This window comes from Rhipicephalus microplus, chromosome 3 (genome assembly GCF_043290135.1).
Source record: "Rhipicephalus microplus isolate Deutch F79 chromosome 3, USDA_Rmic, whole genome shotgun sequence".
Taxonomy (NCBI): Eukaryota; Metazoa; Arthropoda; class Arachnida; order Ixodida; family Ixodidae; genus Rhipicephalus; species Rhipicephalus microplus.
Genome location: NC_134702.1, coordinates 229,630,433 through 229,642,279, shown reverse-complemented (window position 1 = coordinate 229,642,279; position 11,847 = coordinate 229,630,433). Strand labels below are relative to the sequence as shown.

Sequence of the window (11,847 nt, the reverse complement as noted above, 5' to 3'; positions counted from 1 at the left end):
AAGTGAACCGGCGTGTATGCAAGCGGCCGCAGAATCACTGACGAGCGCAAAGGAGACTGATGTTTTAAACGACGCAACCGCTGCTACAGACGAGAGTGAAACATCTACTCAAACTGTCCAGGAACCTGCCGAGGGTGGTGCCATGGAGTGGCACGACGCCGAGGAACCAGGTGTGGGAGGGAAACGACCACGAGACGCAGCCTCAACAGAACCAAGTGACATGAGCAATCAAGAACCGCCACCGAAAGCAGCTCTCCTTCGGAGGCAACGTCTGGCGGTCAAACATAATATAACAGAAGGGGAAAAGAGGACGGGAAAACTGGCCTCTTGACAACACATTATGTGTCGCCTTCTACCAAGAAAGTGCACCGGACGACTAAATAGGCGGAGTTCGGCTAAGACGGTATGGTGAGCAGCTACTTGTTTAAAAAAAAAATGAGCCTGAAGCTTAAAAGAGCAATGCGTTTTGCCAGCTTAAATGTACGCGGATTATCTTCAAGAAGGCGGCAGTACCAGTTGAGTAGGCTGTTTTCGGAGCATGACTTGGATGTGATTGCTGCGCAGAAAACTAAGATAGCGGCAGAGAAAGATACCAATCATATGACGTTGCCTTTTCGCTCATTGTATAACATCTGTGTATCCTATGCTGATGGCTTATCAGGAGGGTGTGCGCTCTTCATACGACGATCGATAGGCGTTGTGGAAAGGAGTGTAGCAAGCAGCGATAAAGGACGCTTCGTAGTGTGTGATTTTTCTTTCTTGAATTTCGAATGGCGTGTCATATGCGTTTATGCTCCGAACCGAGACAGTGAAAGGAAAGTTTTCTTTGAAGAAATAAGTAACTTACTGGAATGTGACAAATATGTAGTCCTTTTTGGTGATTTTAACTGTGTTTGTAGAAAGGAGGACCGTGCCAAGCCGGCCCAGTCATTTGATAAAAGCGCAGTGTTCTTAAATGAGATGGTTGCAGAAAATGGCCTGGAAGATGTTGGTTTATGTATGTCTAATTGCAGTGTTCAGTTTACGCACTTTCAGGGTCTAAGCCACGCACGTTTAGACAGAGCGTACATATCACTGGACCTTATTATGTGCTGTGATGAATATGTTGTTACACCAGTGTCTTTCAGCGACCACTGTAGGATTAGTTTCACACTTGGCGCTAAAGACAGGACTCCTAAATTTAACTGGCACTTGTGGAAACTAAACAGCCAAATCTTGAAAGATGAATCTTATGGTAAAGATGTAACCGAAGCCCTCACGAAACTTTACGGTAATCAAAAAGATGACTGGGAAACAAAGTGGGAATTTTTCAAACAAGAGGTTAAAATTAATGCAATAGAACAATCTACAAAAAATAAATTCGAGAAGAAACAGGTGGAAAGGAACCTGCGAAGGCAATTACAAGTGTTCTTGCAGGAAGAAACTGTGAAACCCGGCTCCTTTACCAATGAACTAACAGATACTAAAACAAACTGGAGATTTTAGATAAAGAGAAGTATAAAGGCGCTATAATAAGAGCTAGAAGTGAAAAACTTTGTGTAGGTGAGACACCCACAAAACGAGCTTTGGGTGATGAAAAAAAATACGCGCAAAGAAATGAAATCAGAGAAATAGTACGCAATGACATACTGACGAATGAAAAAGATCAGATAATGGAGGCGTTTGTGGACCATTATCGCAATCTGCTCGGAAAACGAGTACCGATGGCCACGGGTTTTTGTGATGTCTTTCTTGATGCGATGCCCAAGCTTGACGACGATACACGAAAAAAATTAGGGGCTCCTATCAGCGTACGGGAAATAAAAAAAGCTATTGATGACCTAAGTACAGGCAAGACGCCCGGCCCTGATGGAATCGGGGCGGAGTTTTATAAAGTTTATAAAGAAGACGTGGCAGTTGCGCTATACGAAGTTATCGTAGAAGCATACAAAAAGAAAAAACTGCCACGCTCTTACACGCAGGCGCATACTGCCTTGATTCCGAAAACAGATGATAGCAGCAAACTTCAATCTGTAACATCATATCGACCTATCAGTCTTTTGAACACTGATTATAAAATATTCATGAAGGTTTTAGCCAGGAGAATTCAGAACATTATTGAAAAGATTGTAGGGACACACCAGACATGCGGCATAAAAGGTCGCAGCATCACCACGAACATACATATAGTAAGAAGTGTACTAGAGATTTGTGACGCCTTTGAAGAACGAATAGCAATCATGCAGATAGATCCACAGAAAGCTTTTGACCGTGTCTCCCATGAAGTATTGTTTAGTGTGTTGAAGCATGTGGGAGTTGGTGACGTAATTTTTGATGGTTTGAAGATGGCATATTCACAGTGTGTAACGCAGTTGATAGTCAATAAGCAGCTCAGTGAAGAAATTGAAATACTAAGTTCTATCAGACAGGGATGCCCGGCCTCAGCATTGTTATTCGCCATCTACCTAGAACCCTTTTGCTTATCAATCATTCAGAACTCAAGTGTGCAAGGCTTTCGGTTACAGAACACGGAGATAAAATTACTCGCATATGCTGACGATGTGGCAGTACTCTGCCAAGATAGACAAAGTATATGTGAAGTCGTTTTAGGCAAATAAATTTTGTGACATGACGGGCAGTGTAATTAACTGGCATAAAACAACTGCCTTTTGGTACGGCAACTGGGATGTGAGGCCTGAGGTATACCTTAACGTAAAATGGGAAAGCAAACCCCTAAAGTACCTCGGTGTACCCTTGGACAGCTATCACGACAACGCGGATTACTGGAAAGGTGAAGCAGAAACCCTCAGGCAAAAAACAAATGCCTGGGGTGGTCGGGATCTGTCTATATTCGCACGTGCAACTGTGTGCAACATGTTTTTGATATCAAAAATCTGGTATGTCATGCAAGTTATCTGTATGTCACGCGTCAATGTACAGAAGTTTCACAAGATTTTTGCTGTGTTTGTGTGCAAATCACCGTGGGAACGTACAAGCCGGTCTAATTTATTCCAGTCCGTTAGTAATGGCGGACTCGGTTTATGTCATTTATTTATTAGACAAGTTGTCTCTCGGTTTATTTTCCTTCGCGATCAAAGAAACAAATTTCTGCAAACAGTGATAAAAGTAAGGCTGTCGTCACGCATCCCAGATTTTGTTGTGTCTACAAACAGTGGTATGTGCCGATATGTGTCTGGTTTTTTGAGAGAAGTTATACAGTCTTTTGAGTTTTTGAAAGTGCGCTTTTCGCTGGAATATCTTGCCACTGTTAAGCGAAAAAATCTGTACAGGGATCTCCGTGATGTCTTGTTACCAACACCTTTGTACAGATCTATGTTCAGTGGAGGACCCGGACAGGATGTTTTGAAAAGGGTCAAAAAGATGAAAGTAAAAGCAGGGGCAAAGACTTTCTTTTTTAAATTGCATTCCGGGACTCTCCCTGTAAAGCAGTGGCTAGCGGACAAGGGAATCGATGTACCATGGACAACCAATTGTTTACTTTGTAAAACACCTGAGACAATAGACCATGTGTTTATTCATTGCTGGGACGCTGTCTTTCATTGGGACATCCTTCAAAGAACATTGAAAAAAGATCTCCCCATTACAAGCCATGGCATTCGTTTTCTCTGTGTGGATGAGGACGACGGCATACCATACGACATGGTTATGTTAATTAGTCTTCACAGCATCTGGCAGACCACTATGGCTTACAGACATCTTGACCAGAACATACGTCCTGTCCGGGAGAACTTCATTGCAAATATGCGGTATATCACTGAGGTGTATAAACAAGAAGAAGAACCTCCCAGCTGGCTAACAATGTTAGAGGAATTGTGCAACCTGAAAAAATTTTAATGTGAGCACTTCGGATCAAATATTGGTCAAAGTGTATTTTATCATTCATGTTTCATTGTGAGCACCTGTACAGAAAAACAGGTAATAAAGAAAAAAAAATTTCCCAGTGACCCCTGTCCGCCTCGGTAGCGCAGTAGGCAGCGCGTCAGTCTCATAATGTGAAGGTCGTGAGTTCAAACCTCACCAGGGGCAAAGGTGGTGCAGTTTTTTGTTTGCTAATGAGAGTTTAATTAGGTCGTGAGGGGTGCGCTGTCTGGAGCAGTAATGAATGACTGTTGCTTGGTTTTCTTATTTTTTCGACCTTCAATTTGTGGGAACTAATGACACCGGTTGCGTCTCCCAGTTACCGCTGTCTGCCTCGGTAGCGCAGTAGGCAGCGCGTCAGTCTCATAATCTGAAGGTCGTGAGTTCAATCCTAACCCGGGGCAAAGGCGGTGCAGTTTTTTTGTTTGCTTATGAGAGTTTAATTAGGTCGTGAGGGGTGCGCTGTCTGGAGCAGTAATGAATGACTGTTGCTCGGTTTTCTTACCTTTTCGACCTTACACTTCTGGGAACTAATGATACCGGTTGCGTTTCCCAGTGACACCTGTCCGCCTCGGTAGCGCAGTAGGCAGCGCGTATGTCTCATAATCTGAAGGTCGTGAGTTCAATCCACAACCGGGGCAAAGGAGGTACAGATTTTTTGTTTGCTTGTGAGAGTTTAATTAGGTCGTTAGGGGTGCGCTGTGTGGAGCAGTAAGGAATGGCTGTTGCTCAATTTTCTTACTTTTTCGACTTATAAATTGTGGGAACTAATGATACCGGTTGCGTTTTCCAGTGACCCCCGTCCGCCTCGGTAGCGCAGTAGGCAGCGCGTCAGTCTACTAATGTGAAGATCGTGAGTTCAAACCTCACCAGGGGCAAAGGTGGTGCAGTTTTTTGTTTGCTAATGAGAGTTTAATTAGGTCGTGAGGGGTGCGCTGTCTGGAGCAGTAATGAATGACTGTTGCTTGGTTTTCTTATTTTTTCGACCTTCAATTTGTGGGAACTAATGACACCGGTTGCGTCTCCCAGTTACCGCTGTCTGCCTCGGTAGCGCAGTAGGCAGCGCGTCAGTCTCATAATCTGAAGGTCGTGAATTCAAACCTCACCAGGGGCAAAGGTGGTGCAGTTTTTTGTTTGCTAATGAGAGTTTAATTAGGTCGTGAGGGGTGCGCTGTCTGGAGCAGTAATGAATGACTGTTGCTTGGTTTTCTTATTTTTTCGACCTTCAATTTGCGGGAACTAATGACACCGGTTGCGTCTCCCAGTTACCGCTGTCTGCCTCGGAAGCGCAGTAGGCAGCGCGTCAGTCTCATAATCTGAAGGTCGTGAGTTCAATCCTAACCCGGGGCAAAGGCGGTGCAGTTTTTTGTTTGCTTATGAAAGTTTAATTAGGTCGTGAATGTGCGCTGTCTGGAGCAGTAATGAATGACTGTTGCTGAGTTTTCTTACTTTTTCGACCTTTGTGTTGTGGGAACTATTGATACCGGTTGTGTTTCCTAGTGACGCCTGTCCGCCTCGGTAGTGCAGTAGGTAGCGCGTCAGTCTCATATACTGAAGGTCGTGAGTTCAATCCTCACCCGTGGCAAAGGTGGTGCCGTTTTCTTGTTTACTTGTGAGAGTTTTTTTAGGTCGTGAGGGGTGCGGTGCCTGGAGCAGTAATGAATGACTGTTGCTCGGTTTTCTTACCTTTTCGACCTTACACTTCTGGAACTAATGATACCGGTTGCGTTTCCAAGTGACACCTGTCCTCCTCGGTAACGCAGTAGGCAGAGCATCAGTCTTACAATCTGAAGGTCGCTAGTTCAACCCTCACCCGGGGCAAAGTTGGTGCAGTTTCTTTGTTTGCTTCTGAGAGTTTAATTAGGTCGTGATGGGCGCGCTGTCTGGAGCAGTAATGAATGACTGTTGCTCAGTTTTCTTAATTTTTCGACCTTTAATTTGTGGGAACTAATGATCCCGGTTGCAATTCCCAGTGACACCTGTCCGCCTAGATAGCACAGTAGGCAGCGCGTCAGTCTCATAATCTGAAGGTCGCTAGTTCAACCCTCACCCGGGGCAAAGTTGGTGCAGTTTCTTTGTTTGCTTCTGAGAGTTTAATCAGGTCGTTAGGGGTGCGCTGTGTGGAGCAGTAATGAATGACTGTTGCTCAGTTTTCTTACTTTTTCGACTTATAATTTGTGGGAACTATTGATACCGGTTGCGTTTCCCAGTGACCCCTGTCCGCCTCGGTAGCGCAGTAGGCAGCGCGTCAGTCTCAAAATGTGAAGGTCGTGAGTTCAATCCTCACCAGGTGCAAAGGTGGTGCAGTTTTTTGTTTGCTAATGAGAGTTTAATTAGGTCGTGAGGGGTGCGCTGTCTGGAGCAGTAATGAATGACTGTTGCTTGGTTTTCTTTTTTTTTCGACCTTCAGTTTGTGGGAACTAATGACACCGGTTGCGTCTCCCAGTTACCGCTGTCTGCCTGGGTAGCGCAGTAGGCAGCGCGTCAGTCTCATAATCTGAAGGTCGTTAGTTCCATCCTAACCCGGGGCAAAGGCGGTGCAGTTTTTTTGTTTGCTTATGAGAGTTTAATTAGGTCGTGAGGGGTGCGCTGTCTGGAGCAGTAATGAATGACTGTTGCTGAGTTTTCTTACTTTTTCGACCTTTAACTTGTGGGAACTATTGATACCGGTTGTGTTTCCCAGTGACACCTGTCCGCCTCGGTAGTGCAGTAGGTAGCACGTCAGTCTCATATACTGAAGGTCGTGAGTTCAATCCTCACCCGTGGCAAAAGTGGTGCCGTTTTCTTGTTAACTTATGAGAGTTTATTTAGGTCGTGAGGGGTGCGGTGTCTGGAGCAGTAATGAATGACTGTTGCTCGGTTTTCTTACCTTTTCGGCCTTACACTTCTGGGAACTAATGATACCGGTTGCGTTTCCCAGTGACACCTGTCCGCCTCGGTAGCACAGTAGGCAGAGCATCAGTCTTACAATCTGAAGGTCGTGAGTTCAACCCTCACACGGGGCAAAGTTGGTGCAGTTTCTTTGTTTGCTTCTGAGAGTTTAATTAGGTCGTGAGGGTTGCGCTGTCTGGAGCAGTAATGAACGGCTGTTGCTCAGTTTTCTTACTTTTTCGATCTTTAATTTGTGGGAACTAATGATCCCGGTTGCGTTTCCCAGTGACACCTGTTCGCCTCGATAACGCAGTAGGCAGCGCGTCAGTCTCATAATCTGAAGGTCGCGAGTTCAATCCTCACCCGGGGCAAAAGCGGTGCAGATGTTTTGTTTGCTTATGAGAATTTAATTAGGTCATGAGGGGTGCACTGTCTGGAGCAGTAATGAATGACTGTTGCTCTGTTTTCTTATTTTTTCCACTATTATTTTTTGTGGAAACTATCGATAACGGTTGTGTTTCCCAGTGACCCCTGTCCGCCTCGGTAGCGCAGTAGGCAGCGCGTCAGTCTCATAATGTGAAGGTCGTGACTTCAAACCTCACCAGGGGCAAAGGTGGTGCAGTTTTTTGTTTGCTAATGAGAGTTTAATTAGGTCGTGAGGGGTGCGCTGTCTGGAGCAGTAATGAATGACTGTTGCTTGGTTTTCTTATTTTTTCGACCTTCAATTTGTGGGAACTAATGACACCGGTTGCGTCTCCCAGTTACCGCTGTCTGCCTCGGTAGCGCAGTAGGCAGCGCGTCAGTCTCATAATCTGAAGGTCGTGAGTTCAATCCTAACCCGGGGCAAAGGCGGTGCAGTTTTTTTGTTTGCTTATGAGAGTTTAATTAGGTCGTGAGGGGTGCGCTGTGTGGAGCAGTAACGAATGACTGTTGCTCGGTTTTCTTACCTTTTCGACCTTACACTTCTGGGAACTAATGATACCGGTTGCGTTTCCCAGTGACACCTGTCCGCCTCGGTAGCGCAGTAGGCAGCGCGTCAGTCTCATATACTGAAGGTCGTGAGTTCAATCTTCACCCGGGGAAGTTGGAGCAGATTTTTTGTTTGCTTATGAGAGTTTCATTGGGTCGTGAGGGTTGCACTGTCTGGAGCAGTAATGATTGACTGTTCTCGGTTTTCTTACTTTTTTGACCTTTAATTTGTGGGAACTAATGATCCCGGTTGCGTTTCCCACTGACAACTGTCCGCCTCGGTAGCGCAGTAGGCAGCGCGTCCGTCTCATAATCTGAAGGTCGTGAGTTCGAACCTCACCCGGGGCAAAGAGGTGCAGTTTTTTGTTTGCTTATGAAAGAATAATTAGGTCATGAGGGGTGCACTGTCTGGAGCAGTAATGAATGACTATTGCTCGGTTTTCTTATTTTTTCCACCTTTATTTGTGGAAACTATCGAAAACGGTTGTGTTTCCCAGTGACCCCTCTCCGCCTCGGTAGCGCAGTGGGCAGCGCGTCAGTCTCATAATGTGAAGGTCGTGAGTTCAAACCTCACCAGGGGCAAAGGTGGTGCAGTTTTTTCTTTGTTAATGAGAGTTTAATTAGGTCGTGAGGTGTGCGCTATCTGGAGCAGTAATGAATGACTCTTGCTTGGTTTTCTTATTTTTTCGACCTTCAATTTGTGGGAACTAATGACACCGGTTGCGTCTCCCAGTTACCGCTGTCTGCCTCGGTAGCGCAGTAGGCAGTGCGTCAGTCTCATATTCTGAAGGTCGTGAGTTAATCCTAACCCGGGGCAAAGGCGGTGCAGGTTTTTTGTTTGCTTATGAGATTTTAAATAAGTCGTGAAGGGTGCGCTGTCTGCAGCAGTAATGAATGACTGTTGCTGAGTTTTCTTACTTTTTCGACCTTTAACTTGTGGGAATATTGATACCGGTTGTGTTTCCCAGTGACACCTGTCCGCCTCAGTAGTGCAGTAGATAGCGCGTCAGTCTCATATACTGAAGGTCGTGAGGTCAATCCTCACCCGTGGCAAGGGTGGTGCCGTTTTCTTGTTTACTTATGAGAGTTTATTGAGGTCGTGAGGGGTGCGGTGTCTGGAGCAGTAATGAATGACTGTTGCTCAATTTTCTTACCTTTTCGACCTTACACTTCTGGGAACTAATGATAGCGGTTGCGTTTCCCAGTGACACCTGTCCGCCTCGGTAGCGCAGTAGGTAGCGCGCAAGTCTCATAACCTGAAGTTCGTGAGTTCAATCCTCACCCGAGGCAAAGGCGGTGCAGTTTTTTTGTTTGCTTATGAGAGTTTAATTAGGTCGTGAGGGGTGCGCTGTCGGGAGCAGTAATGAATGACTGTTGCTCGGTTTTCTTACTTTTTCGACCTTTAATTTGTGGGATATAATGATCCTGGTTGCGTTTTCCAGTGACACCTGTCCGCCTCGATAGCGCAGTAGGCAGCACGCAGTGTCAAAATCTGAAGGTCGCGAGTTCAATCTTCACCCGGGGCAAAAGCGGTGCAGATGTTTTGTTTGCTTATGAGAGTTTATTTAGGTCGTGAGGGGTGCGCTGTCTGGAGCAGTAATGAATGACTGTTGCTTGGTTTTCTTATTTTTTCGACCTTCAATTTGTGGGAACTATTGACACCGGTTGCGTCTCCCAGTTACCGCTGTCTGCCTCGGTAGCGCAGTAGGCAGCGCGTCAGTCTCATAATCTGAAGGTTGTGAGTTCAATCCTAACCCGGGGCAAAGGCGGTGCAGTTTTTTTGTTTGCTCATGAGAGTTTAATTAGGTCGTGAGGGGTGCGCTGTCTGGAGCAGTAATGAATGACTGTTGCTCGGTTTTCTTACCTTTTCGACCTTACACTTCTGGGAACTAATGATACCGGTTGCGTTTCCCAGTGACACCTGTCCGCCTCGGTAGCGCAGTAGGCAGCGCGTCAGTCTCATAATCTGAAGGTCGTGAGTTCAATCCACAACCGGGTCAAAGGAGGTACAGATTTTTTGTTTGCTTGTGAGAGTTTAATTAGGCCGTCAGGGGTGTGCTGTGTGGAGCAGTAATGAATGGCTGTTGCTCAGTTTTCTTACTTTTTCGACTTATAATTTGTGGGAACTAATGATACCGGTTGCGTTTCCAAGTGACCACCGTCTGCCTCGGTAGCGCAGTAGGATGCGCGTCAGTCTCATAATCTGAAGGTCGTGAGTTCAATCCTAACCAGAGGCAAAGGCGGTGCAGTTTTTTGTTTGCTTATGATAGTTTAATTAGGTCGTGGGGGGTGCGCTGTCTGGAGCAGTAATGAATGACTGTTGCTCGGTTTTCTTAGTTTTTCGGCCTTTAATTTGTGGGAACTAATGATCCCGGTTGCGTTTTCCAGTGACACCTGTCCGCCTAGATAGCGCAGTAGGCAGCGTGTCAGTGTCATAATCTGAAGGTCGTGAGTTCAGTCCTCACCCGGGGCAAAGGCGGTGCAGTTTTTTTGTTTGCTTATGATAGTTTAATTAGGTCGTAAGGGGTGCGCTGTGTGGAGCAGTAATGAATGACTGTTGCTCGGTTTTCTTGTTTTTTCGACCTTACACTTCTGGGAAATAATGATACCGGTTGCGTTTCCCAGTGACACCTGTCCGCCTCGGTAGCGCAGTAGGCAGCGCGTCAGTCTCATATACTGAAGGTCGTGAGTTCAATCTTCACCCGGGGAAGTTGGAGCAGATTTTTTGTTTGCTTATGAGAGTTTCATTGGGTCGTGAGGGTTGCACTGTCTGGAGCAGTAATGATTGACTGTTCTCGGTTTTCTTACTTTTTTGACCTTTAATTTGTGGGAACTAATGATCCCGGTTGCGTTTCCCACTGACAACTGTCCGCCTCGGTAGCGCAGTAGGCAGCGCGTCCGTCTCATAATCTGAAGGTCGCTAGTTCAACCCTCACCCGGGGCAAAGTTGGTGCAGTTTCTTTGTTTGCTTCTGAGAGTTTAATCAGGTCGTTAGGGGTGCGCTGTGTGGAGCAGTAATGAATGACTGTTGCTCAGTTTTCTTACTTTTTCGACTTATAATTTGTGGGAACTATTGATACCGGTTGCGTTTCCCAGTGACCCCTGTCCGCCTCGGTAGCGCAGTAGGCAGCGCGTCAGTCTCAAAATGTGAAGGTCGTGAGTTCAATCCTCACCAGGTGCAAAGGTGGTGCAGTTTTTTGTTTGCTAATGAGAGTTTAATTAGGTCGTGAGGGGTGCGCTGTCTGGAGCAGTAATGAATGACTGTTGCTTGGTTTTCTTTTTTTTCGACCTTCAGTTTGTGGGAACTAATGACACCGGTTGCGTCTCCCAGTTACCGCTGTCTGCCTGGGTAGCGCAGTAGGCAGCGCGTCAGTCTCATAATCTGAAGGTTGTGAGTTCAATCCTAACCCGGGGCAAAGGCGGTGCAGTTTTTTTGTTTGCTCATGAGAGTTTAATTAGGTCGTGAGGGGTGCGCTGTCTGGAGCAGTAATGAATGACTGTTGCTCGGTTTTCTTACCTTTTCGACCTTACACTTCTGGGAACTAATGATACCGGTTGCGTTTCCCAGTGACACCTGTCCGCCTCGGTAGCGCAGTAGGCAGCGCGTCAGTCTCATAATCTGAAGGTCGTGAGTTCAATCCACAACCGGGGCAAAGGAGGTACAGATTTTTTGTTTGCTTGTGAGAGTTTAATTAGGCCGTCAGGGGTGCGCTGTGTGGAGCAGTAATGAATGGCTGTTGCTCAGTTTTCTTACTTTTTCGACTTATAATTTGTGGGAACTAATGATACCGGTTGCGTTTCCAAGTGACCCCCGTCTGCCTCGGTAGCGCAGTAGGATGCGCGTCAGTCTCATAATCTGAAGGTCGTGAGTTCAATCCTAACCAGGGGCAAAGGCGGTGCAGTTTTTTTGTTTGCTTATGATAGTTTAATTAGGTCGTGGGGGGTGCGCTGTCTGGAGCAGTAATGAATGACTGTTGCTCGGTTTTCTTAGTTTTTCGGCCTTTAATTTGTGGGAACTAATGATCCCGGTTGCGTTTTCCAGTGACACCTGTCCGCCTAGATAGCGCAGTAGGCAGCGTGTCAGTGTCATAATCTGAAGGTCGTGAGTTCAGTCCTCACCCGGGGCAAAGGCGGTGCAGTTTTTTTGTT

General features: G+C 46.2%; 1 protein-coding gene and 8 non-coding genes across 9 annotated transcripts; all 9 read left to right on the top strand.

Moving 5' to 3' along the window:
* The first annotated feature begins 1,122 nt into the window (after window positions 1-1,122).
* LOC142804157 (uncharacterized) lies at window positions 1,123-3,944 on the top strand. Its single transcript, XM_075890773.1, has one exon. The coding sequence runs from the start codon at window positions 2,608-2,610 to the stop codon at window positions 3,832-3,834; it is 1,227 nt and encodes a 408-aa protein (XP_075746888.1). The 5' UTR covers window positions 1,123-2,607; the 3' UTR covers window positions 3,835-3,944.
* Window positions 3,945-4,189: 245 nt separating this feature from the next.
* TRNAM-CAU (transfer RNA methionine (anticodon CAU)) lies at window positions 4,190-4,262 on the top strand. The gene has a single exon. It is a non-coding gene; the product is annotated as a tRNA-Met (tRNA).
* Window positions 4,263-4,663: 401 nt separating this feature from the next.
* Window positions 4,664-4,736, top strand: TRNAS-ACU (transfer RNA serine (anticodon ACU)). The gene has a single exon. It is a non-coding gene; the product is annotated as a tRNA-Ser (tRNA).
* Window positions 4,737-5,370: 634 nt separating this feature from the next.
* Window positions 5,371-5,443, top strand: TRNAM-CAU (transfer RNA methionine (anticodon CAU)). The gene has a single exon. It is a non-coding gene; the product is annotated as a tRNA-Met (tRNA).
* Window positions 5,444-6,553: 1,110 nt separating this feature from the next.
* TRNAM-CAU (transfer RNA methionine (anticodon CAU)) lies at window positions 6,554-6,626 on the top strand. The gene has a single exon. It is a non-coding gene; the product is annotated as a tRNA-Met (tRNA).
* A 164-nt stretch (window positions 6,627-6,790) lies between these two features.
* TRNAV-UAC (transfer RNA valine (anticodon UAC)) lies at window positions 6,791-6,863 on the top strand. The gene has a single exon. It is a non-coding gene; the product is annotated as a tRNA-Val (tRNA).
* A 639-nt stretch (window positions 6,864-7,502) lies between these two features.
* On the top strand, window positions 7,503-7,575 carry TRNAM-CAU (transfer RNA methionine (anticodon CAU)). The gene has a single exon. It is a non-coding gene; the product is annotated as a tRNA-Met (tRNA).
* Window positions 7,576-7,973: 398 nt separating this feature from the next.
* On the top strand, window positions 7,974-8,046 carry TRNAM-CAU (transfer RNA methionine (anticodon CAU)). Its single transcript has one exon. It is a non-coding gene; the product is annotated as a tRNA-Met (tRNA).
* Window positions 8,047-9,388: 1,342 nt separating this feature from the next.
* TRNAM-CAU (transfer RNA methionine (anticodon CAU)) lies at window positions 9,389-9,461 on the top strand. The gene has a single exon. It is a non-coding gene; the product is annotated as a tRNA-Met (tRNA).
* Window positions 9,462-11,847: the final 2,386 nt, after the last annotated feature.

Excerpts from the sequence above, each read along its gene's own strand:
- LOC142804157 (XM_075890773.1), top strand. The coding sequence starts at position 2,608 with ATGACGGGCAGTGTAATTAACTGGCATAAAACAACTGCCTTTTGGTAC.